General features: G+C 39.9%; 1 protein-coding gene across 2 annotated transcripts in view; it reads right to left on the bottom strand.

The window, feature by feature from the left end:
- Positions 1–25960, bottom strand: part of QTMAN (queuosine-tRNA mannosyltransferase) — a 148058-nt gene that overhangs the window by 84986 nt on the left and 37112 nt on the right. For both annotated transcript variants that reach the window (XM_075180933.1, XM_075180934.1), the window contains exons 3-4: positions 19991–20158; positions 15243–15416 (exon numbers count right to left, since the gene is read on the bottom strand). In XM_075180933.1, the coding sequence (XP_075037034.1) occupies positions 15243–15416; positions 19991–20158 (342 nt within the window). The remainder of the gene's footprint in view (positions 1–15242; positions 15417–19990; positions 20159–25960) is intronic.

The following is a 25960-nucleotide window of genomic DNA, read 5'->3' as shown; positions in this document are numbered from 1 at the left end:
AATTGACTGAATTGAACCATTACTAACCATACCTACCGGCATTCCTGAACAGAAAATTAGGACAAGCTAGTCCTACCTGGACCTTGCGCCCCACCCATTTCTATGGAGGCCACGCCCTATATCGCTGCAGGGAATTAGGACTGTTGGCATGTGTGTATGAACCTTCTACTTACATTATGTGGACATATTGGGACTGAGTCCTTAAGGAAACTAAGGCAAAAAAAAAAAGGAGTAAATGATCTCCAGGGCAAACCATGTTACAATACAAGGGGTGCAAATTAGTTTATTATTTTGCACATAAGTTAAACACTGGCTGTTTTTCATATAGCACACAAATACTGGATAGCTTTATTTTTACACTGAAATTTAAAGTTGATCTAGGACATGCCCTACCACAACTATCTGTCCCCACATTTTAAAATTAGTCCCCCCCCCCCCCCTCCAATGCAACATGGTTTTGGCCAGGTGCAAAGTTACTCCCTTTTTATGCTTTGATCTCCTTAATAACTCAGGTCCATTATGAGGATACTCTGACGTCATAATGGACTGCAAGCAAAGCATAGGGTGTGTGCCATGGCACCTTAGAAATGCCTACTTCCTCTGTCTGAATGCAGTTTGCGGTCCCTTCAAATATCGAACGGCCACTTGTGATTCCCCTAAAAACATCATATGCTTATACAATCATTTCTTTTTTTTACAATAGGAGGATTACATTATATAGGTGAGTTAAACAGGTGAACTAAATAAATTACAATTTGATCTTTTTTTCCTGCAAAAAAGATCATTCCTGGATAACTGAACAGAGGTTTATAAATAGAAATGATCAAATCATCCTTAACTGCAAGCTGAAAATATCAACTAATATACACACTTACAAGGTATTTACAGCAATGTCAAACAAGTACAATCAATGCTAAGGGGAAAAAAAATAAGCGTTCAATTCTCAAGCTGTGTCAAGGTATTATATAACAAGACACAGTATACCACGAAGAAACTATTTTAAATGGTAGTTTTGTATTGAATTTCTCTTTTTCTCTGCAAAGCCATATGGTGAATTAGGTTATGAAACCAGATATTAAGGCTCATGTGTTGTAAGCAGCTTTATGCCATAAGACAGAGTCAGAACATGCTGGGTGTCTACCTGCACACAAGTGCTCTTATTCACTAAGGCGTGCTAATCTCGGGGGGGTCCCAGCTCCCACCGACATGAATCACAGCTAAGGGGTGTTACAGCTTAGCACCTTGCATGGATGGGGGCCAAGATATTTCATGCTTACAGAACTTAAAGAGAAATAGTTAGGAACGTGAACCGTGATACAATAATGTATCAACAAATTTCAAAGCAGCACTTGTAACTATAACGTGTCATGTAATGCAAACAATCTCATTACAGAACTGAGTGTGAACCTTCTATTTGTATGTAAAAGGTAAAATACAATGGAACTCTAAACGAACATTCCATAGTTCCAGAGCTTGAGTGCTGAATGGCTGCAGCAAGTGTGGTAAAATGGAAATGGATTCAGTTGTTTGACAGAGACTCTCCTACCGTTGCTAAACTATCCTAAGATATTCCATAGCCAATGGCGGAACCAGGGTACAAGGTACCGCCAGACTTCAAGCTATATACATTTAACACAATAATTGTGCACCATCATCCTGCACACGTCTGTCAAATAACCACTATGCAGGAGAAAATATTTCTTCAACAAAGTGACACATTTTTCCATAAGCAAACGGCAAACAATTTATTAATTGTCTTTTTGGATCATTGTTTAAAACACCACATGGGTTTAATTGTGGATTTACTTTGGCAAAGAAGGGGAAGTTACTGAAGAGCTGAGGCATTTTATTGTAAAATCCCATCCTCTCCAGCCCCCTGATTTTATTACCATGCTATTAAAGGGAAACTGACTGAGTGATGAGTTCTACTGTAAGATGTCTCAGACATCAATAACAAAGAAGCCATTGAGTCTAAAGGTATCTAAACATCTGTCTTTAGTGTTTTGTGTAAATAACCTGAAAGTGTGTCCATCTGATTAGTGAGTAAAGTGCTCTTCTGTGTCACATGCCACGGGCTTTGTGCAAGCGTGTCTACCTGATTAGTGAGTAAAGTGCTCTTCTGTGTCACATGACACGGGCTTTGTGCAAGCGTGTCTACCTGATTAGTGAGTAAAGTGCTCTTCTGTGTCACATGACACAGGCTTTGTACAAGTGTGTCTACCTGATTAGTGGGTAAAGTGCTCTTCTGTGTCACACGACACAGGCTTTGTACAAGCGTGTCTACCTGATTAGTGAGTAAAGTGCTCTTCTGTGTCACACGACACAGGCTTTGTGCAAGCGTGTCTATCTGATTAGTGAGTAAAGTGCTCTTCTGGTCACATGCCACGGGCTTTGCTTGGTGCACCCCATCAAGAGCCTGGTAAATAAGTTTACACTGTTCCCTTCCCGTATGCACAAATGTCGGTGTGACGGGGCATCAAAGCTCAAACACGGGATTTACTGAGAGACACCTTCTATATAACAAAGGCCTAATGCAGGAGAATATCATAGATATCTCCTGAATTAGGCTAAGTTACGCAGTAAACCACAGTCCCCATAAGTTTCAATGGGGACTGCGGTGTGGCCCATTTCAACAAGCGCTAAAAAGCCTAGCTTCTCTGAGCTTTACCCCGATGACTAAAGCTAGGTACACACTACAGGGTTTTTGTCCAATAATCGTCACAACCAGCCGACATACGACCGCTCGTTCAAAAGTCGGGTCAGTGTGTGTAGTGACACGATGGTCGAAAGTCTGCCCAAATGGACGATTATCGCCTCATTTGGTTGGTCGTACCGTTCAATATTTTCGTTCCAATCTCGTTACCGTTGTGTAGTGTGTATAAACCTCCGACCGATCCACAACAGTGAGTACGAAATTACAGTCATTGCTCACAACAACATGGCTGTAAAAAGTCGCTAAAGGGACGTCCGCTCTTCCCTTTATCGTCCTAAACAAGGCTAGTGTGTATGCAGTCTAACACCTTCTGAAGATGGCGGGCGTTAACCGTTCTACCCTATGAGGAGAGCATTGCAGGAGAGTGATTTTCTGATAACTGTCACAAAAAGGCCTGCACATTAGACTCCTGGAGGTGAGAGGTAAGGCCAGTCATTGCCGGGACAGCCTCCTATCAGACGCACTGTTCCTGGATAATTTTTTATTAGATGGCTTCATCATTGCGATAAGGGTTGATATTTAACGGGGGGCATAAGCAGCCATTAATAAATTGGCCCCCCAACAAGGGGTTCTTAACTTATAAATTGTAACCCAAAAGATTGGTTGCCCTGCCATTTATGGCTAATTTTTCAACCTGACTGAGTACTAATAATCCAATTATTAATGACCCGTTTGCAGTTATTTGTATTAGCAATAATATACTTAAGTAGACAACAGTGATGCAAGTAAAATGAAATACATTGTTTAAAAATGAAGTATGGGTCCCAAGAACCAATCGGATTCCAGCTATCATTTTCTAGAATTTACCAGATAAATGATAGCTAGACTTTGATTGGTTGCTATGGGCAACACCATTGCCTTTTACTTTTTAGAAGGTTTGATAAATCTACCCCATAATTTGGGGACAGTGCAATAAAGGGAGTAACCCTAAAACTAAAGACTTCAAGCTTGCAAACACTGTCACAGCAAAAACAAACAACAACAAGGCTATCCCTTCTTCAAAACAAAATATCTGCAAGGACTGAAGACGGACGAGAGAAGGTGACTAACTGCTAAGATAATCAACTCCATGAGGTTCAGGATGGACCTCTAATGTTGCTGTAGGATATATGTGAACAAATGATGGTATATTATTTTTAAAACCTTTAAGGGAAAACTAATAAGAAAGTATAAAAGCATTATGGATATGCAAATTATTAATTTTACCATGGCAGATTAAATGCCTTAAATACAGTATGTTATAAGACAGGTCTCCAGTAGTCCAGGTTTGGGTAAGCTAAGCAATTTCATATGATTGATCTCTGTGTTTTACTGTTTGGTTCCTGTTATATGCACTGGAACAGGCAGCACCAAAAGCCAGAAATGACTGTCAAAATTTCTCAAAACATTCCTGCAATTTACAAAGTGTTGAAAAGCGTGAACTGAGCACCTTTGGCTTGGGAGGAGGACCTCCTGCACAAAACTGTGGCATTCCTAGATTAACACATTCTCAAATAGCTGCCACGGAGCCTGATTTACTGCGAAAATACATGGCAGGGAACGTCGGCATAAACACTCCATCCAAGAGAGCCCAAAGCACCAGAGAACCTGGTCTGGTTCTCAACCAGATGGGGTGGGGTGGCTGGGGGACTTCCTGGATCGTGGTACAGTATCCTCCCACCTTCAGCCGTTATGGAAAGCAATCATCCAACAAAATAACAACCACAGAGGGAGATACAAATCTTTACATTCAGTTTTTCGATTATTTATGGTTTTTTTTTTCATAGAAACAGTTAAATCTATGATTCTGAGAGGCGTTCTAGGATCGTATCCACAAGGTTTCTTTCTGCCCTCTGTGGCTTCTCACATCACAATCCAAGAACATGTGAGCTGGAATATTGAGAAAGGTAAGAAGCCCCAGAAATGACCCTCGGTGACAAATGAATTTGCATCGTATGTCACTGGGACTTCCTCGCAGCCGGATCACTTACCAGTAAATGTCAATGTGTCAACATCCAGCTTGCCAATTGATAGATGGCAATGACAAGGTGGATAACAATGACTTAACTTGTAGTTTGGCGTCTGCAAAAATTAAAACAAATGTAAAATAAAATAAGCAATTAGATAGTAAACTCTGGCAAGTGTGGCCCTCCTTCCCGTTGTTTCCCTGTATGTTCTTTTTATTATAACACCTTGTATCTATGAATTATATATATTTATTATAATATAATGCTGCTAAGACACACAAAGCTGGAACAATAATATTAACACATCATTGTGCCTGGCTGATTCTACGAGCAATCACTATTTCCTTCTGCATCGTTCCCCTTTAAATTGTAAGCTCTTGCACTCAGCATCTATCTCACTGAGACTTCATCATCATCATCATTTATATAGCGCCACTAATTCCGTAGCGCTGTACAAAGAACTCACTGACATCACTCCCTGCCCTAACAGAGCTTACAGTCTAAATTCCCTAACATACACACAGACAGACTAAGGTCAATTTGATAGAATCCAATTAACCTACCAGTATGTTTTTGTATTGTGGGAGGAAACCGGAGCACCCGGAGGAAACCCACGCAAACACGGGGAGAACACACAAACTCCACACAGATAAGGCCATGGTCGGAAATCGAATTCATGACCCCAGTGCTGTGAGGCAGGAGTGCTAGCTACTGAGCCACGTGCTGCCCCTGTCCTTTGCTTTGTCCTAGTACATTTAAATATATCTCAACGACTGTACAGCGCGGTGGAATACGCGGGCATTATATCCTTATTAATAATAACAATCGCATGAAAAACCGATCGAAGCAAAAGTGTACCCTACATATACAAAATAAAAATAAAAAATAGCGCGGCAAAGTCAATTACAGGACTAGCAGGAAGACTAATTGGTCCCGAAGTTTATTTCATACTTCTCACTCTGCCAAAATAAACCTTGCGGTTATTTAGTGATACAGATAGATCTACGTTTCACATTTCATCAAATGCTGGTAATCTGTTTTATCAATACAAACTGCATTTTAATGAAAAAATTCTTTTCTTCAGTACACTTCTCTCTTTTAATGCTCTAGAGTTTAATAATTCGTTCATGCTGCAGAGCAAGAATGTTTTACAAGACATTTATCCTCCAGAGAAATTTCAACACAAACACAAAATAACAAGCTGTGTGGGAATCTATTGTACGCAACATGAGCAGAACTCGACATATTCATCAAATGCCGGGGCGACGTCAAGAATTAAAACATAACACAGGAATTACCTAAACTTTTTTTTGTATCATTATTATTTTTTAGCCATGGTCTATTTAATAATGGAAAGGTCAAACTACCTACTGTTCAATAGAAGTGTTTCAATAAATTAGCTCAATATCTGAATAAAATGATTACATACAAATTGTGTTTGTTTTAAAAGGAAATGGCCACAGCCATAAACCTATAATGTATTTTATTAAACACGCTGCAGCGCACATATTGCTGTAGAGGGTTTAGTTTCCAACGTATATAACGTTACTGTTTATACTGCGTCCCCAGTTATTCCAGATTTGTTTGGGCGAAGAGCCCAGCTTTAAGTCCTCGCCATGTGGATCTTGTAGTACAACTTCGGCATTGACGCTGGGATCCTTACATTTCTATAACATTATTATGCTACAGAGACCACACAAAAAACAAAAAAATGCTCCGTGTTTCTATGAGAAGTAGAATAGAGCAGTTTTCCCAAGGAAGCGTTTGCTTCATCCCCTCTCGTGAGAACAGACACACGCAATCGTTTTTGTTGGTGATCCTAATGTCTCGGAATACTTTGCTTGACCTGCTAAGTAGGAGGCTGTCCTGTCACACTCATCCTAGTCCTATGTGAACGGCGAGATCAAGGCTCTTAAATGTACTTTATATCCAATGTAATTGATCAATTACAAGCTGATATCTTGTTTTATTACGGCCTTTTATTGTTTTTATTTCTATAATAAAAGGAAGCTCCACTTTCAGAAAATTCTACTGGTTTATAGGTTCTTTAGTTGTTGGGTTTTTTGCCGCTGCCCTTGGATTCGACAGCAGATAAGCTCAGGAGTCTACATTGGATGCAATTTTATTTACACAGATCTGTTGTGGAATCGTAGGCTGGGGACACACTACAGAAAAGTTCCCCCGATGTGATGTCACTAATGATTTTACCGGCGACTGAGAAAAAAAAAATAGTCCCGATCAGCATGCCGATTCCTGTGTACACAATATACACGTTTTACACGATTTACCTTCAGATCTGTGCTCTTCATCTGCCATAACCACCGGCTGAAAAGATCGTGATTCTGCAAACTCCATAGAGATCTATGGACACTGCCGGTCCTGAGTACATACACACTGCAGAATTGGCACAACACTGTTCCATCGTTGAACAAGATTTTTAGTTTGGTTTAAAAATCAAATCAAACAATACGATGTACTTTGGAACGATAATCGTTCATCGTTGATGCATACACATTATTATTACCATTTATTTATATAGCGCCACTAATTCCGCAACGCTGTACAGAGAACTCACTCACATCAGTCCCTGCCCCATTGGGACTTACAGTCTAAATTCCCTAACATACACACACAGACAAACACACACAGACACAGACAGACTAGGGTCAATTTGTTAGCAGCAATTAACCTACCAGTATGTTTTTGGAGTGTGGGAGGAAACCGGAGCACCCGGAGAAAACCCACGCAAGCAAGGGGAGAACATACAAACTCCTCACAGATAAGACCATGGTCGGAAATTAAACTCATGACCCCAGTGGTGTAAGGCAGAAGTGCTAACCACTTAGCCACTGTGCTAATTCGTTATCGGGCCGAATGGTCGCTTATTGTGTGATTGGCTCAAAAAACTTTGTGATAAATCTGCTGAGTCAACAGAATTGTTTAAGAATGGAATGTCCATTTTCAAACTAATCTTTATCATTTGTTAGTTGTCTAAGATGTGCTGGCTCTTTATTTATTTATTTATTATATTATTATATTATGCTGCGCTTTCAAGAGAAAACTGAATCATACACATCAGTCTCTGCCTAATAATGTTATCGTCATATGACAAAACTTTTCTGGTCGTCTGAGGTTAATAATCACTGGGTATCCTCACCTCATTTGCAGTATTTATGTAAAGTCATTAGGAGAGTTGTCCAACTAAATCATATTATATCACTCTGCAGTGTCTGCACACAATTTGTTGTGTGTTCAATTTTACAAGAACCTTAAATGTAAATAGATTCAAATGAATACATATTACATTTAAACATGGAGAAAATACTGTCAACACATTCCGAATGACTAATATACACAAGATAGCTATAATGTAATAGCAGCTATTTGCTCCAAAACAACAATTAAGAACAGATTGTGAGCTCAGTGGGTCAGGGACTGAAGGATTAAGGATATAGTTTACGGAAAAGGCAAGGTAGAAAAATATGAGGTGGGCGGGACTTGTTGAAGCGTTTTGTGGGTGGGCGCATTATCAGGCCCCACCCACAAAAGTACAGCCACTTCCCTGCACCTATGTGTAGGCAGGGCTTGACATGTATTACATCATAGCCCTGCCCACTTTGCAGCAGGTAAGCAATCCTGGTAGATGTGCTTGCTCTCAGGAGTCTCTTGGAGTGTAGTCAGCTATACGTATCATTGTATATGCTGTAATTGGTGCATAACTTGGTCCATTCCTTAGTTATAGTTCACAGACGTCCTCATGTGACATTAGCATATGAGTCAAACACAAACCGATGCACATTGTGTTGTGGGTTTTGCGACAGGATACATTGGCCGGGGAAGTGGAGATCAGACACATATGTGCCCAACTCGTATCTTTAACATAGTTCAGCTTGGTGATAATAAAAACCAAATCTTATCAAGTCGTCCCAGCCTCTGCTCTCAGTGCTCACTGAACGTTCAGCCGTTTCCTGTGTATCTGCACACAACGCAGAAGAAAGCAGCTGAAACTATTGTTAGATCGCCGAGACAAATTCACGTTTCATCAAATATCGTTCCCCTGTCCGCACACAGAGGGGTTACTGGCTAATGGTCAGAAATTGTTAAGGGCTGCAGTATAATAGGTGATTAATGTTCCATGGGGATCTATAGAATTTAAACATAAAATGTGAAATACATCCTTTACTTCTCACACACTACTCTCCAAACTCCATACTATGGTACAAACCGTAGTGGGGAACATTTATTTAAAAATGTGTTATCATCATCCTTTATTTATAAAGCACCAATATATTACACAGCACTGTACGTTGAAGGCACCATGATAAAATAAATTACATACAATGACATGAACAGAATGTAAAGATGGTTCTGCCCAAACAAACTTATCATCTAATAGATGTGGGGGGTCACATGATACAAGCGATAGCAGAACAACAATTGTAGCTGGCGATGGGGAAGTGGGTGTGGCTACTGTAAGGCAGCCACCAATAAGAAAGCAGCCATTGGTAACTGACATTTCTGTGCGGCTACTGGCGCTTTGGTATGGTTGAAATGAGGGAAGTAGAAGGTGGAGATGTGAAATATGAACCAGTCACTGTAGCAATCTTAAGACAGTTATATGCTGGCAACCATACTTATCCTTCATCATTTATCTTAACTGAAACTGGTTCTGATGTGCTGCATCGGCTATCTTGCGGTTATCCGTCAGTCCGGAGTAGCTCTTTGGCCAATACAAGCCATTGTTCCCATATCTGACACTGATGAGATCCTATGAGCTTGGAACAGCTGTATTTTGGGCTGTATCTATGAACCAGTGGTTCTGGAAGCATATAAAGAGCAATTTGCATGTCTTTTCTACAATTGATTTAATTTGAATTAATTCCTTACTTTTGAGAAATGCTTTTTTCTAGCAGAAATATGTAAATAACGTGTGGGTGTAAGAATGCTGTAGGTATCTACTTGTAGAGCCACCGTAAGGGGTAAAGCAGTCACAGGTATGGCTGGTTGGGGCAAATCTTTAATTAGAAACCTAAAAAGTTCATAAAAACAATTCTGAAAAAATGAACCTGATCTTTGTGGTTTGTGCAAAATCGTCCTGACGAAGTCCTGATGTTGAAGTGCGCCGGACTTACAGGATCATAACCCCAGTTGTCCACAACAATTACATCCCTATCTGAGCAGTGATTATTGTTTGATAGCTCTTTGATTGGCTGAGACTGTCTGTGACTGGACAGAGAGTGACTGATGTAGCACAGAGTTCAGTGCAGAGCATTTGGTTGAGGGCAGGCATCAGGAGAAGCCAACCGTTATACCACTACGGAGTCATACAGTTACCGAGAAGTATGGCCAAGACTCGACTGTTCAGAAGTGGTGACAGGTAATGGGAGCAATCACCTCTTGTTGTCTAACTTAGTTGGACGATCCAGCAATGGATCCTTCATTTATACTATCCAAGAATTTGTAGGACATTATCATTATTTATAGAGCGCCATAGATTCTGCGGTGTATGTTTATGACATACATCTTACAGATATGACATACATGAATATAATAAACACACTAACAGCTAGGACGGATACCAGTATGACTTCCTGTCAGGATCTCCCTGCAGCCCTCTGCATCGCATGCTGCTTTGCATTGGCAGCTCCTGCCTTCTGGACTGTGGACTTGTTAAATTAGGTTTATCTGGCAGTACCTCTGTTCACCAGAGGTGCTGCTATTGAGTCTTTTTCCTTTGTTATTGCTAGGGGTTAACCTGTGTCACTAATTATCTTCTGCACCTGGGTGTTCCCTATTTATTCTGCCTCTCCTGTGCTGGTCATTGTTGTTTTGTTGCCTTCCCCTTTGATTTGTCTCCTGGTTCTCCTGTGCTCTTGGACTTCACATCACTACTCCGGATCCCTCTTCATCTACCATTCCTCCTGTGTCTGCAGTATTCCTTCCAACCAGTATCCACTCATCTCAGATATCCCTGTGCAGTTTCAGCATTATTTGGTTCATACTATTTATCTGCATTTTGATCAATAAACTATATTCTTTATCACATCCTGGGCTCCATAGCTGTTACTTTCTTTGCAGTGTGACAAATCCATACATGTGATTTAACAAACAGCAGAAGATCCTGCTTAAGACATAAAATCAGGCTCGTATGAGGCAGACACACAGGATAGGATAGAGACAACCCTGTCCATGAGAGCTTATATTCTAGAGGGGAGGTGTACTGATTGACAGAAGGTACAAAAAGGACATGAGTGGATGTGGATGGTGAAAGTAGAGAGTGTGGATATTAGGGTCTAGGAGGACATTGGCTAGATAAGCAAGAAGAGATGAGTTTTGAGTTAGCATTTGAAGGATTGTAGTTTGGGGGAGAGTCTAGTACAGTAAGGCAAGGCGATCCTTAGGTGGAGAACAGTGCAGGAAAAGTCCTGGGAGATGGGAGTGGGAGGAGGTTTTGAGAGGGGAAGAGAGTTGAAGGTTAGAGGAAGAACGGAATGGTCAAGCTGGGTGTATCTCATGTTGCGGTCAGAGATGTGTGGAGGAGAAGCGTTAGTAAGGGCCTTGTAGGTGAGGGTGAGCAGCTAGAACTGATCCATTCAGACAGTATCTACCAGACTCGAGGTCTTCCTATACAATAACAACCAAGTGGAAATCTTGTTATACACTAGCCACCAGGCTGGAGGTCCTGCCATACACTAGCCACCAGATTAGAGGTCTTGCTATACACAAGCCACCAGAGTGAAGGTCTGCTTTAAGCACTAGCCACCAGATTGGAGGCACTGCCAAACATCAGCCCCCAGGTTTGAGGTCCACTTTAAACACTATCAGCCGAAGGTTTGTTTTTTATCGTATTCCCCATAATGGACTCTGCTTGTATACGATCCACCCACTGCAAGCCTAATGAGGCATGGTACAGACAGGGGTCCTGCTTAACAGGTTATAGGGGAGCCAAGATTTGTAATGGCAGCTCTGTGTACTTGTAAACAGTTAAGTGTCACATGCACTTAGTGCAATACCTAAGATTTTAAATAATACAATCGCATGGTGTAGCAATACAGTAAGATTAGTGTTTCCTTCTCTCTTCTACATGGGTTTTCCATTACCCAGGGATAGATTAAAGTATGCCATAGAAGACAAGCTTTGCGGTTGTATTGTTCTCCGGCTTCTAAAAAATGCAAAAGGTGTGTTGTAAAATCGCAGATCAGAAACTAGAACAATTCTCCTCACCCTTTAAATAGCCACATTCTCCAACTAGCCGCGGAGCGTCTGCAGCAGTATTATGTTCTAGAGTAGATTCGGATGAGGGGTTTGATGCCGGGCAATTTACAGACATTTGTACTGCACAGCACGCCAGTCCGGAACTCCCCAAACAGACAGGAACTTTAGTTGCCATATCAACAAAGTCATTTTCCTTGCTGGATTTTTTCTCAGCATCACAATGCATCAATCTCTCTCTGCTCACTGTACCTGCTTCATCTAAATAAGGTTCAGTTGTGGCATCACAGTTTATCTGTCCCAAGCCTTCTGTATCCACAAGCCTGATAAGTGAAAGAACCAGAAACACAGGGGAGGGGGTGAGGGGAATTAGCATAACGGCAAAAGTCTCACTGATGTTGTACATTGATACGGTTGTGTTTCGCTCTCATAAGGTCATTGTTCATCTGTTTACAATTATATTTTACACACCAGACTGTGCATAATCCCAAAATGTCATTTATCCATTCACAAAACATATTCATTTTCCCACATTTTCCTTTAATAGATTAAGTTTACCATGGAAAGCCATTATGATATTTAAGTAGCATTTCATTTCCCAAGAACAGGTAAAATTAATGTTTTATGATAGTTTTGATGCTAATTTCAATTTGTAAATGTGTCGTCTTGTTTTGATTGCTTTCCTCAGCGGACGTCAACGGGAAAAGTTTCCATTTCTGTACATGTTTTTATGCACAAGGTGTGATACGCTAAACTTTTTTTTAAAGGGGTTAAACCTGGTAGAACATGAAGATGCTGTAAAGTGTAGAGAATAGATAATAAACATGGCAAACCAAACGGGGTAAACCACAGTTAAATGCACGTTATATAGAGCAGTCGTGGGAAACATTGTTCCCTATGACAACTTTTCCCTGTCCACATCTTACAACGCAGTAGTCTTTAATGTCCTGGGAAAAAAATTAAAAAGCAGCTCATACCTCTGCAAAGATTGCGGGGACCCCCATTGCGGATTTTGCCTCACACCCCATATGGGTACACAGACAGATCTGCAATGTCGGGTACCACAGTACCCGAAAATGCACACGGCTGAACACTGCCATGATATTCGGCTGTGCATCGCAGGGAATTGAATCGGCCCCTAAGTGACTATGGAATAAAATTTATCGGAGAACAAAGTTCCCTACGACCGTTCCATATTGTCTCTGGACTAAGATACTGCGGGAACAGCAACCGTATAAATAAGCCCAAACAATGAAAACATAAGTTTAGTATAATAATCACAGGGGGTAAAAAATAATAGAAACTATCTAAAGAAACAGCTAAGACCAGAAAACTTACAACTACCAGGACTAGAGAACATGTATGCTGCGGTGAGTACAGTAGCATGTAAAATACCAACGGGTTATAGAACATGTATGACACTAGTGTGTACTAGAACATATATGGCACTACAAATAACTATAATAACAGTAAGTCATAGAGTATATAATGTGTCAGAGAGTAATAAGATATGTATTACACCACGGAGTATAATGTATGATGCCAGTGACAATCCTATTGAGTATTAGGACAAGTACTGATCATCATCAGTTATTTATATAGCGCCACTAATTCCGCAGCGCTGTACAGAGAACCCACTCACATCAGTCCCTGCCCCATTGGAGCTTACAGTCTAAATTCCCTAACACATACACACACACACACACACACACACACACAAACAGACAGAGAGAAAGAGACTAGGGTCAATTTAGATAGCAGCCAATTAACCTACTAGTATGTATTTGGAGTGTGGGAGGAAACTGGAGCACCAGGAGGAAACCCACGCAAACACAGGGAGAACATACAAACTCCACACAGATAAGGCCATGGTCGGGAATCGAACTCATGACCCCAGTGCTGTGAGGCAGAAGTGCTAACCACTGAGCCACCATGCTGCACATGCAGTTACGGTTAGAAGCTGGATAGCGTCAATATGGTTTCACCGATGTCAAACCACTTAATACATAGCATGTCATCCATTTTCAAGATGAAGCAACTAATCTACCAGTCTCAAATAAGTTTAAAAACAACGAAAAAAGAAGGTTAGACATTATTTTGTTAAGACTATAAAGAGGTTAAAGGATAAAGGAAAAATAAAATTAGAGGTCAGACTAAGCACACAATAAATCACCTACGTTCTTTAGCCTTGAGATTTTTATTATTTAATTTTTTTCTATTTTATTTTTGCATCTCTGCAAAATTATGCATTTTAAAAAGTCTGCAGGCAGGGAAATGATTGTCAGTCATGCAAATAATCACTTACTTACACTATATGCGTTTGGTTTGGATAAAGCAAATTACCATTTGAAAATAACTCAAAAAAACACTCTGGGCTAAGAGCTGGCTTTATAAATCTCAGTTTGGCCGCAGCAATCCTTAACCTTTTTCTTCTCAATTTCCACTCAGCTAGTTTCAGAGGAGCTGTGCGATTCGTTAACAAAATGAACTCATTGGCTGTCCATGGATTATTCACCATCATTAGAAGAAGGTAATCCATAAAAGAAAAACAGGAATTTGATTTACTTTTGTTAGTTCGTTCAGGGGTGTCATCAATCCAGCTAATGCATGTAACACTTCCATTTATGGAATACTTTTGTCATGAAATACAGATTTAACATGTTAAAAAACCTGACAGATGTGCATCTTGTACACCCCAAAGTGACGACGCTCGCAGAGAGTCAGCGGTGGACATTTAAATGGTTAAATCATTTAATAAACCATCACACAAACAATACTGATACTTTATATATTGGATCACATATAATTCAGCCTCCTCTTGCAAATTCACAAAGAGTCTACTGTAAAATTGCCACCGGGCAGCTTGTTGCTCTACATCTGTATATGATACAATATAACAGCACATTTTAAAACCGTGCAGTTGTTAAATAAGTTTAATAAGCAACAGTAAGGACAATAGTAAGCGCATGACCAGATAGGTAACATTTTTGCCATTTGTGAAAAATGTATATCAAACCGACAGACAAGGAACCTTTAGAACAGGCCTTGTTCGTGCATAAACCCAAAATCAGTGATTAGGCACCCCATTTACCCTCTATCCAACACCCTGGATGGCAAAGACACAATGATATATATATATTGTATTTATTTCTCAAATACAATATATACACAAAAGATTTATAAGTGTTTTGGGGGGGGGGATCATTCCTATGTCCCCGAAACAGCAACGTTATTGGTTTGTACCCAGTTGGCCAATGTGATTGACACCGGCATGCAGACACACTAGGAGGAAGCTCACAATCACAATAAGACACTTCAGATTACAGTACAATGAACATGTCCCATAATGCAATTGGTGCATAAAAACATACCGGCTGACGTCAGGAAACATGACGGGAAAGTAAACGACCTGGCTTTTTGACCTGATGATCCGCTCTAGATCTTTTGGCCGGTGGTCTGGAATCATCTTCAGGAACTTGCCGATAGACGTTAGGAAAGACTCCATGTTGAAGGCGGAGTTAAACACAACGGTGTCAGCAACTAAACTGAAAATACATGGCTGGAATTAGATGTGATTCTAACATGTGTCATTTCCCGTTTCCTTTATGCTACATTGGTGTTTTCCCACTAGTTCTATATACCTCACACTGGTTACAATGGTGGCAGCCATTTTGAACCATGAAAATGCAGCCTCTCATGAGGCACAAGAGACTAGTATGGGAAATCCAGTTTTTTCCTCAGTGATGATAGGTCCTGGTTAGCAAAATTAAGTGTCACATAAAATTTACATTGCAGACCTTGAGTCATCACACAGCCAGAGACCGAAATCCCACCTGTAGACTGTTTCACCTTTTATAGAGCTCACCAATGAAGGAACAGATTTAGCGCTCAGCAAATCTGTACAAAGGCAACCTCACTGAGTTAGGGAGAGTATCCAGCTACTCCAATTCAGGAATTCAGGGGATACTGTTTTAGGATTGGAAAATGATTTATTATATTGTTATCATTTATTTAGGAATTAAAAATCATTAAACTTTTAGAAATCTGTCAGTAGAATATTCTTTTTTTTACGGCATAAAGAGGCTAGAAAAGCTATGGTGCTTTAAAACTCACAAGGACACCAAGTTGTGTGGTAACATTACACTACCTTCTATTTCAGTATAGGATAGCTGTGACAAAAACAGATTGCAAGCTCTTTTTCCACTGCAGTTCAGCCTACCATTATTATCCATTTACTGCTTTGTTATAAAGATTAGTATAGCATTCTGTATACATTATGCTCCAGAGATATATTTAATTTACCATTAAGTATAAGAAGCCATGCTATAATACGAGAATATTGTGGTCATTATGGGGGAGCATGATGGCTTAGTGGTTAGCACTTCATGGGGTCATGAGTTCGATTCCCGACCATGGGCTTACTTGGTTGGAGTTTTTATGTTCTCCCCGTGTCTGCGTGGGTTACCTCCGAGTGCTCCAGTTTCCTTCTACACTCCAAATACATACTGGTAGGTTAATTGGCTGCTATCAAATTGACCCTAGTCTGTGTGTGTGTCTGTGTGTCTGTTAGGGAATTTAGTCTGTAAGCTCCAATGGGGCAGGGACTGATATGAGCGAGTTCTCTGTACAGCGCTGCGGAATTAGTGGCGCTATATAAATAGCTGATGATGATTACATCAAAGACTGAATCTCATACTGTCATGTGCTTCTTACACTAAAAATATAACACTTTATTTAGTAATACTTTAGTAAAACTTTAAAAACTTTACAAAGAGCAAACCACCCCCTACCACCCAAGAAAAATACAAGGCACAATAAAATAACCCAAACGTTACATAGCAGGTACTTTACAAGGTTTAGCAACATTCAAGAAATCCATTTACATTTTCTTTTTGCCAGTGATTCCTAAAAAGAAGCTTTCTCTGTTATTCTATAATAATTACAACAATTAACACTGTGTTAGGTCCCGTAAGTCACTTACTGAAGGTTAAGTGTGTGGATGATCACTTAGCAGTGACCAACGCACAGACATAACAGTAGTTTGTGACAAGTTTCCGCCATCATATTTTAGCTCCAATCCAGCTTACATAAAGAAATATCCCTGAGTAATTTCTTGGCGGCTGGTTAGAATGGTTTTGCTTCTGTTAAAGGTCTAGCCCATTACTTAACTCAATATGAAGCCATAACTGTTAAACTGATACCGATATGCTTCATTGATCATAATGGAGCAAAAGAGACGTCTTATGTTCCAGAATTTATCAAAGAGCTTCCTCACACTCCATTATACAAGATAAAGGGAGCTGACCTCTAATGTTCCCTTTTCCACCCACTGAAGCGATTGCATCCGCTACTGAACATCCATTGATAGACGTGGCGTAACCATCACGGAAGGAAAGTAAGGATTGCCGCATAAAAGCAGTATAGCAGTGTTGGCTAAGCTGTGACACTCCAGATGTTGTGAAACTACATGTCCCAGCATACCCTTCCAGCAATAAGCTGCTATATATTGGCAAAGCATGCTGGGACTTGTAGTTTCACAACACCTGGAGTGCCACAGTTTAGCCAACACTGCAGAATAGTAACGGCAAATTCTGCAGGAGACAATAAAACCGCTGGGAGAGTCAAGATTAGCAAAACCACAGACGTTGTTTAAACTGAGGACTCTTTAACTGTTGCATTACTGTCTTCCCATGAGCTTGGGTCCAGTTTGGGCTTTTAATTAAGAATGTCTAGGTGACAACGCCTCTTGTAGACATCGATGCCCAAATCAGCGCTTGTTATGTAGAGGCTCCCGTTTAGGTCTTACATGTGATGAGTGAACGGTAATCAGGCACACACCTGTTATATCTGGCCCCCTCTATTTACATCAGCTCAGACTACTCTCTGACATTTGTGTATGACTTTTTATACGTTTCTGAACCATTCCTGCCTGCCCCGATATTAGCCTATGTATTGACCATGATTCCAGTCTCATCCTTTAGAAACCTGTGAGTTTGCTTCTCTTTTTTAGAGGTGACCTTATCGCAGATAATACTACTCACACTAATGTACCCTCACAACTATCCCACTCTCCACTCTGAGCCACACTCGCTCCTCTTGTCTCAGCTGTGCCCTCGTCCACTTAGAATGTAAGCTCTCCAATGAGCAGAGACCTTCATACCCTTTGTTTTCATGTCTGCATTTTTTTTTGTCTACCTCGTATGTCCCTGTTATATGTATGTCCTGTTTTCCCTACTGTACGACGCTGCGGAGCACTGTGGCTCCTTACAAATCTACGATAATAATAATAATAATAATAATAATAAAATTGTGGCTACCATTAGCCTCCGTGCCTCAGATCTATCCACCATCAATTGCAGTTGGTTCACATCCAGGTAATTACAAGCACAATATATTTTTTATTAATCTATAGAAAATAGATATATAATAATATTCCAGTTGTTGAGCTTTACCTAGCTTCAATAAAAGTTAATAACACCATTACTAAGCACTACTGAAGTCACTATTTTTGTCTATTGTTGTTCATTTGTATACTGCTTCCACATTACTCTGCACTTGGCGGAGCGCATGTCTTTGTCCCATAACCGTCTTCTCTCCTCCCAAAATTTTCTTGATAGGATGATAATTCCCTCACAATCCATCTTGGTTTGCAGCGAGGGTCAGTTATACCATTCTTACGGACATGCATTAAGGTGCACCATTTACTCTAAACCGTAGACAGATGCAAGTTCAGACACTTGCTTTTATTTGACATCTTGCTTTTAGACAGAGAAAACTTCATTACTGATTGGTTACTGTGGTTCAACACAAATTTTGCAATGGCATATTAATAAATGTTAGTTAGACCTATTGGGCCTGATTCATTAAGGGTCTTAACTTAAGAAACTTCTTATTTAAGTCTCCTGGACAAAACCATGTTACAATGCAAGGGGTGCAAATTAGTATTCTGTTTTGCACATAAGTTAAATACTGACTGTTTTTTCATGTAGCACACAAATACTTCATATATTATTTGTACACTGAAATTTAAAGTTGATATTTGTGTGCTATGTGAAAAAACAGTCAGTATTTAACTTATGTGCAAAACAGAATACTAATTTGCACCCCTTGCATTGTAACATGGTTTTGTCCAGGAGACTTAAATAAGAAGTTTCTTAAGTTAAGATACTTAATAAATCAGGCCTATTGTGATTATGGTATGCATTTCCTGCAATAGGAACAATGAAGCAAATCCCATTTTTGAGGCTATAATGCTTTAAATATGAAAGATTAGCAGAGGGTTGCAGGTTACTTTTGCAGCAGACATGACTTCATATAAAAGTTCTATAAATGTCATGTTTTCTTCTTGCATGCACCTTGCATTTTTATCTTCGCAGTTCATTCTTAATACAGATTTATAGCCATGTCTTAAATAAAAGGTAAATGTTGATTTTATACATTGCCAAGTCTGTCTGTAGACTCCTATGTGCGAGGAAACATTTAATAACTCGACTACGCAGAGTGTAACTGTAGTATTGTGGGTAAGTTAAAAACAAAAATAAACACAAATGCGAAGTTTCCATATGAGAAAAACCCTCAAGAAGATTACAACTGTCTTGTTAGATACGAGTAAAGGAAGACGGAAAGTTAAAGGTTGTTAAAGGTCATTTAAGAGAGTGTAAAACAATCGGTTGTGCAGAATGTTTCCATTTGTAAGAATGTGCTTATTTATCTGCATGGGGCATTCATAGGTGCAATTCCTCGTCCTAGTGAGAATTGCCCCTCGTAATGACTAGTACTACTTCTACTACTACTACTACTCCTAACTTTGCTGGATTGAGGGTCTGACTTGAAACGCGCAATGTTGGAAAGATTGAACAAGTCACTTCTACGTCCAGCCTACTAACACTGTACATTAATGATGGGAGAGGTCCTAAACTTTTCAGGTTTTCATCCTAAAATTTTGCTCAATTTAGCCTCATTTGTTTTCAAATAAGTGACAGAACATTGGGGCTGTCTCTATTTGGAACTCTCTGCACTTTTATCAATCCAGCACTCCTATTAAGCCATGCTGTCAGTGTCAGTGAGCTCACACGGAGGCATCAATAATATATATTGTATGGAGATAATTAGTACGTACCATGAAAGGATCTGGTTGTAGCCATATTGGAAATCTCTCTCTTGGCTTTTTCGGACGGGGTAAATCAGTTGGTTCTCGTGGAAATAAAGGACCTTCTTCAGCTTCCCGAGGTCAGTTCGGAGAGCTACGAGCTCAGCCAGGTTAAGCACCGAGCTTGTAAACAGGACTCTGAAATACGACATTGAGCTTTGTTAGAACAAAAGAAAAGTCAAGAATAGTAAAGAATACTTGCTTTTAAAGTTTAAAAGCCTCAGTTAGAACTGAAATGATTTATGTACTTCCAGGCACGTGTCCGGTGATATTCACCATTAATTACAGGCATATATGCCTACTATTAGTTTACCTCCTCCCTGGAGGAGAGGTCCAACTGGTAAGTGCAGGGGGTGCAGTGCCGCAAAGCGTGTCACCACAAACTGCCTCTCTCCTCCCCGCAATGCAATAAGGCGATTAGTGTCTACAGGACCATGATGACGTCACTTGTAGTGAATCATATCCAAAAGGCCATTTACTCCAATATGGAATAATACAATATACATTTGACCCTTGGGGCGTAGAGATGTGTATTTATGCAATAAGTGCTTGTGGCTCGAAAGATAAGACACCAACTGCACCAGTATCACACATCGCTTTAATCTATTAAAAAATAAATACAATAGCTTTCTTAAAGCACAAGCTATTCATCAGCATCAGCTACTTATATAGCGCCACTAATTCCGCAGCGCTGTACAGAGAACTCACTCACATCAGTCACTGCCCCAATGGAGCTTACAGTCTAAATTCCCTAACACATACAGACCGAGAGAGAGACTAAGGTCTATTTAAATGCAGCCAATTAACCTACTAGAATGTTATTGGAGTGCGGGAGGAAACCGGAGAACCCAGAGGAAACCCACGCAAACACGGGGAGAACATACAAACTCCACACAGATAAGGCCATGGAATCAGGAATCAAACTCATGATCCCAGTGCTGTAAAGCAGAATAGCAAACCACTAAGCCACCGTTTTGCCCAACCACTAAGCCATCGTGTTGCTATTCACATATCTCTGCTATAAAATAGCATTGTCTCACAATACCCCAAAATATAAAGGGTTAATGAGTTTATTTATTAGTCTGAATAATCGCAACGCTAACTGCAATTTTAATTTCTGTTTATAGCTGGGACAAAATATTAGATTTATCAGACAGGATAACTCAATGGCAGCTGAGAAGTACTCAGGCGATAGTGGCTTGGGGCTGTAATAGTAACTTACTGCTTCTCTGGACCAGTCTCATTGTTGTGTGTAAGCACCAGATTTCAGTCCCATGTACTGGAGTTAACCCCTTTGATGGACAGAGCGATGGGATAAGCAGCCCAATCACTAGCAAAAACACCCATTTTCAACAATATTAGAGCTCTTTGCCTTTGATAAATTAAGCCCTTCATTTTTGTGTAGCCCTTCATTTTTGTGTAAAAAACTCTAGGAAAACATTTGAAAATCATTCTTTATGTGTAGAACAATTGAATTTTATTTACAGTTGATGACTTTTGGGATCCTTTTAGCTCACCTCACTCAAGAATGATATGGCCTAAGTAAAATAATTATTTTGGTTACTACAACTTACTGGAACAAGACATGACTTGAACTGTTATTTTTGCCAGAAATACTCTGCTTAGATCTTGGAAATGTACACTTGATGCTACTAGGTAGAGTGCAGAGTGTGGACTTCCTCATCAGCCTCTGTAACCATTTAAACAAACCGTGGACAGCACCGATTGTTGAAGAGTTTGCTAAGGAAGTAGAGTTATATGGCATAAACAGTCTGTTTCTGAGTTTTAAGCAAACCATTTCATAAATAGTCCTATTTCAAGACTCCAAAGTTATACTTCTACATCCATTTTGGAATAACCTTTAATGGTTGGTCCGTTTACAACCAAAAATAGACTACGTATAGTATACCTTTTCAAATTGGGGTCATGAGTTCCATTCCCGACCATGGCCTTATCTGTGCTGAGTTTGTATGTTCTCCCCGTGGGTTTCCTGCGAGTGCTCCGGTTTCCTCCCACACTCCAAAAACATACTAGTAGGTTAATTGGCTGCTATCAAAATTGACCCTAGTCTCTCTCTGTCTGTGTTTGTGTATATTAGGGAATTTAGACTGTAAGCTCCAATGGGGCAGGGACTGATGTGAGTGAGTTCTCTGTACAGAGCTGTGGAATCAGTGGCGCTATATAAATAAATGATGATGATGATGATGATGATGAAATTACCTGGATCTGTAATGCAATTTCACACTGGCAGAGCGTGACATGAGAGAACCCAGGTATAAAACGGTCTCCAATTACTGTTTTAATTGACATTACTATATAAATATTACTTCCTATGGTCTCTACTGTCTATAAACGCAATAAACACTCAACAAACTAATACAGTAGCTGGTATACAGATATTTCTGGGGACCTTTGCAACCAAATCTATGAAATGCATCATCTTTCAGTAGCCTGGAAAACAAAACTGCATAATTACCGCTGCTAATGATGTTAATATACATATAGACACAATATAGAGAGCAACAAAACATTCTACTAGCAATCTGATTTCTTTAAACAATAGTCACGGAGAGCCGCAATCTTTCACGATGAACGTCAAATCGCTTAATTCAAGTATCGTCAACTAACAAACCCACAAAGAAAGTGTCTGTATTGTTAATAGATGATCTGTGAGGTTTGGAGACTTTTAAACACGTCCATTTAACACCTACCGCCGAGGAGGGGAATAGTTACGGTTCCCCTAATGCAATGCAAGGCAGAAATATATGTCAGTTGTTATTGCGTTTGACATCAACGCTAATGTTTCCCCTCTGGCCACTATTTAAGCAATTGGAACAAGGTGAGGTTTATGAAGCCACAGGGCTTATCTGCAAAGAAAGGACCTGAAGTAATGCGCAGAGATACGGGAGAGGATGATAACTCCTGACAGCTTCTGTATCAGCACTTTCTTCCAGGAGAACAAAATCTTTATGTTCACAATTGTGCAAAATGCAGAAAAACCTTAAGGTCAACTTAAATACAGTTATCTTAATGTGAAACTATAGCAGTCTTATTTTTTTAAAAAAAGATATTTTTTAGTGACCTGAATTCGAGAGAAAGACGCTCTGTGTACAGGAATGTAAGGCAACAATATCTATAAATTTGGTTTATTTGTGTCCCTCAGAGCACACAAAGGGAAAAAACACCTATAGTCCTATGTGTGAATATATATATATATATATATATATATATATATATATATATATATATATATATAAAACCAGGTACATTGCATTTAAAGTGTAAGTGTATCACATTGGAGGCAACTTTTTTATGGGTTGATCCAATAGAACGTAAATTGCAGCCTTTTAGGCACATCACTGAGTGATTAGGGGGTGGTATTGTGAGGCAGTCACAAAAATACTCTTTGTATTATATGGGGTCACTAGGATGGTACCTGTAGAGCAAGACTGCTCTCTGTATTGTATGGCGGTCATAGGAATGCTCTCCATATGGTATGGCGGTCATAGGAATGCTCTCCGTATGGTATGGCGGTCATAGGAATGCTCTCCGTATGGTATGGCGGTCATAGGAATGCTCTCCGTATGGTATGCGGTCATAGGAATGCTCTCCGTATGTTATGGCGGTCATAGGAGTGCTCTCCGTATGGTATGGCGGTCATAGGAATGCTCTCTGTATTGTATGGCGGTCACAAGAATGCTCTCTGTATTGTATGGCGGTCACAAGAATGCTTTCTGTATTGTATGGCGGTCATAGGAATGCTCTCTGTATTGTATGGCGGTCATAGGAATGCTATCCGTATGTAATGGTGGTCATAGAAATGCTCTCTGTATTGTATGGCGGTCACAAGAATGCTCTCTGTATTGTATGGCGGCCATAGGAATGCTATCCATATGGCATGGCGGTCACAAGAATGCTCTGTATTGTATGGCGGCCATAGGAATGCTCTCTGTATAGTATAGCGAACACTAGGCTGCTCTTTATATTGTATGTGTGTGTGTGTGTGTATATATATATATTATATATATATATATATATATATATATATATATATATATATCCTAGTGAACCAATAGGCTGCATTGCTCCTGAATGTTGATATATATGACACTCATCACCAATATTAAATAAAGTAAAAGCGTATCCGTATAAGTTTTATCTTGTGTACAATAAACGTGACTTGTTATCAGTAGGGTGCAGTGTATTCGATATAGGATTTCCAGATTTTTCACTCACTTATATCCACTGTACTTGTGTTTCATGTTGAGCATTATATTTATGTGTGATTAAAGAATAGCTCAATTACGAAAATGTCCCAAAATATAGTGTTCTAATTAACTTCAATGTGGTGCCCCCCATGAAAGCCTCTTCCCTCGCTTACGAAGGCCTGTTTTAAACACACGTTGTCGATGCCCCTCCCCCATAAATGTCCCTCTCGTATGGCCAAATGGATAACACAGTTGCCTGTTTCAATCGGGCAATTGGTAGCGCAGAAAGTAAAAGGTGTCTAAAACAAATAAGTGGCCAGGGGTAAACGCAGGATTTGTAGACGGGAGTTTCCACACCACGCTTCTAGTGGGCGTGACCAGCATGCATGGGGGTGTGGCTATAATTTTAGACAGTGCTTGGCTGCTCTCCAACTCTTCCTATCCCCATAATATACATGGGCAATGCTGCGTGCACTACTGTTAGGTGCACGCAGCTCTCCCTTTTCAAGCAGAGCCGTGTGAAGCGGTGGCAGGGACCAGCCACCTCAATTATACAGTGCCCCAGGCTTGGAGGGGGGCTTCCAGGCACTAGGAAACACCCCCTCGGATGGCCTATGGGTTGGATTTACAGAGCTGCAAGTTATAAACATACAAAGATGTATAGTTCACAAAATTGTGACAGATTTTCAGTAGTACTGGTGTATTGCAGGTATACAGGTTAGGTATTATTTAAAAAAAAATACTAAATATATTTTTATTCTTTATTCATAGACCAAGATGCATAGACAGTTTCAGAACGGCATAGCAGACACTGTATAAACAATCAGTTTGCACCGAGTCCCTGGTTTTGAAACATATTGCTTTTAATACAGGACTGAAGGTGACATAAATGAAGCAGCTGGAGTGCAGAGGGTATAGAGGCCGGGTGGGGAGGACGGGTGTGGGGCAGGGAATTATGATGCCTGTATTTATTCTTTAATCTGAGGAAGTAATGAGAGCTTTGTATTTTTCTCTGTTTCTTGGAATTCCATCCAAGGTAGCCAGGTTTATAAATAGAGGGACTGTCTGCCCTATCAGGTTAAATCCTCCATTTTTAAATAGCCAATCAAATAGCTTATACATATATAATGTCTAATTGTAACAATGTTGCTGCGGTTATTTGGGAACCTTTGTCCCAGTAAAAGCGGACAGTAAGGGGGTCATCTCTCCCCAATATGAGGCTATTGGTTGATATTCCAAACTTCTGGCTAATAGTTTGCTTCCTGCCTCTTGCATCGGACTAGAAACTGAGGCTTCTGTCTAAATATTACAGATTTTAATCATTATTTCTTATTGGTGCAGTTTGGATCCTTCCCCATAGCTCAGACTAGGAATCCACTACATGATATCACAGAGACATATTCTGTATAATAAGTGTTATTACATTTGTAAACATACAGCTATATAAGCAGTAAGTTCTGATGTCATTATTACATTATTCTCTTATGTTTTCTTATGAACAACAATCTCCACTATTGGTAAATAACTGGATAAGTGAAATCACCTCGGAGTTGCCCTTAATAAGATCATTCAGCCTGAAGCCTCTTGTTGTTATGTGATAACTGAATTTCGTGTTGACATCTAATATTCTTATTCTGCTAAAACCCTTATAATTTGCAGGAGACACATTATTCCATGTTATCCCATATATATGCTTTATGTTACAACAATCCAAATGTTATCCCATGTACAC

The sequence above is a fragment of the Mixophyes fleayi genome, chromosome 7 (genome assembly GCF_038048845.1).
Source record: "Mixophyes fleayi isolate aMixFle1 chromosome 7, aMixFle1.hap1, whole genome shotgun sequence".
Classification (NCBI taxonomy): domain Eukaryota; kingdom Metazoa; phylum Chordata; class Amphibia; order Anura; family Limnodynastidae; genus Mixophyes; species Mixophyes fleayi.
This window is presented reverse-complemented; position numbering and strand designations above follow the sequence as displayed.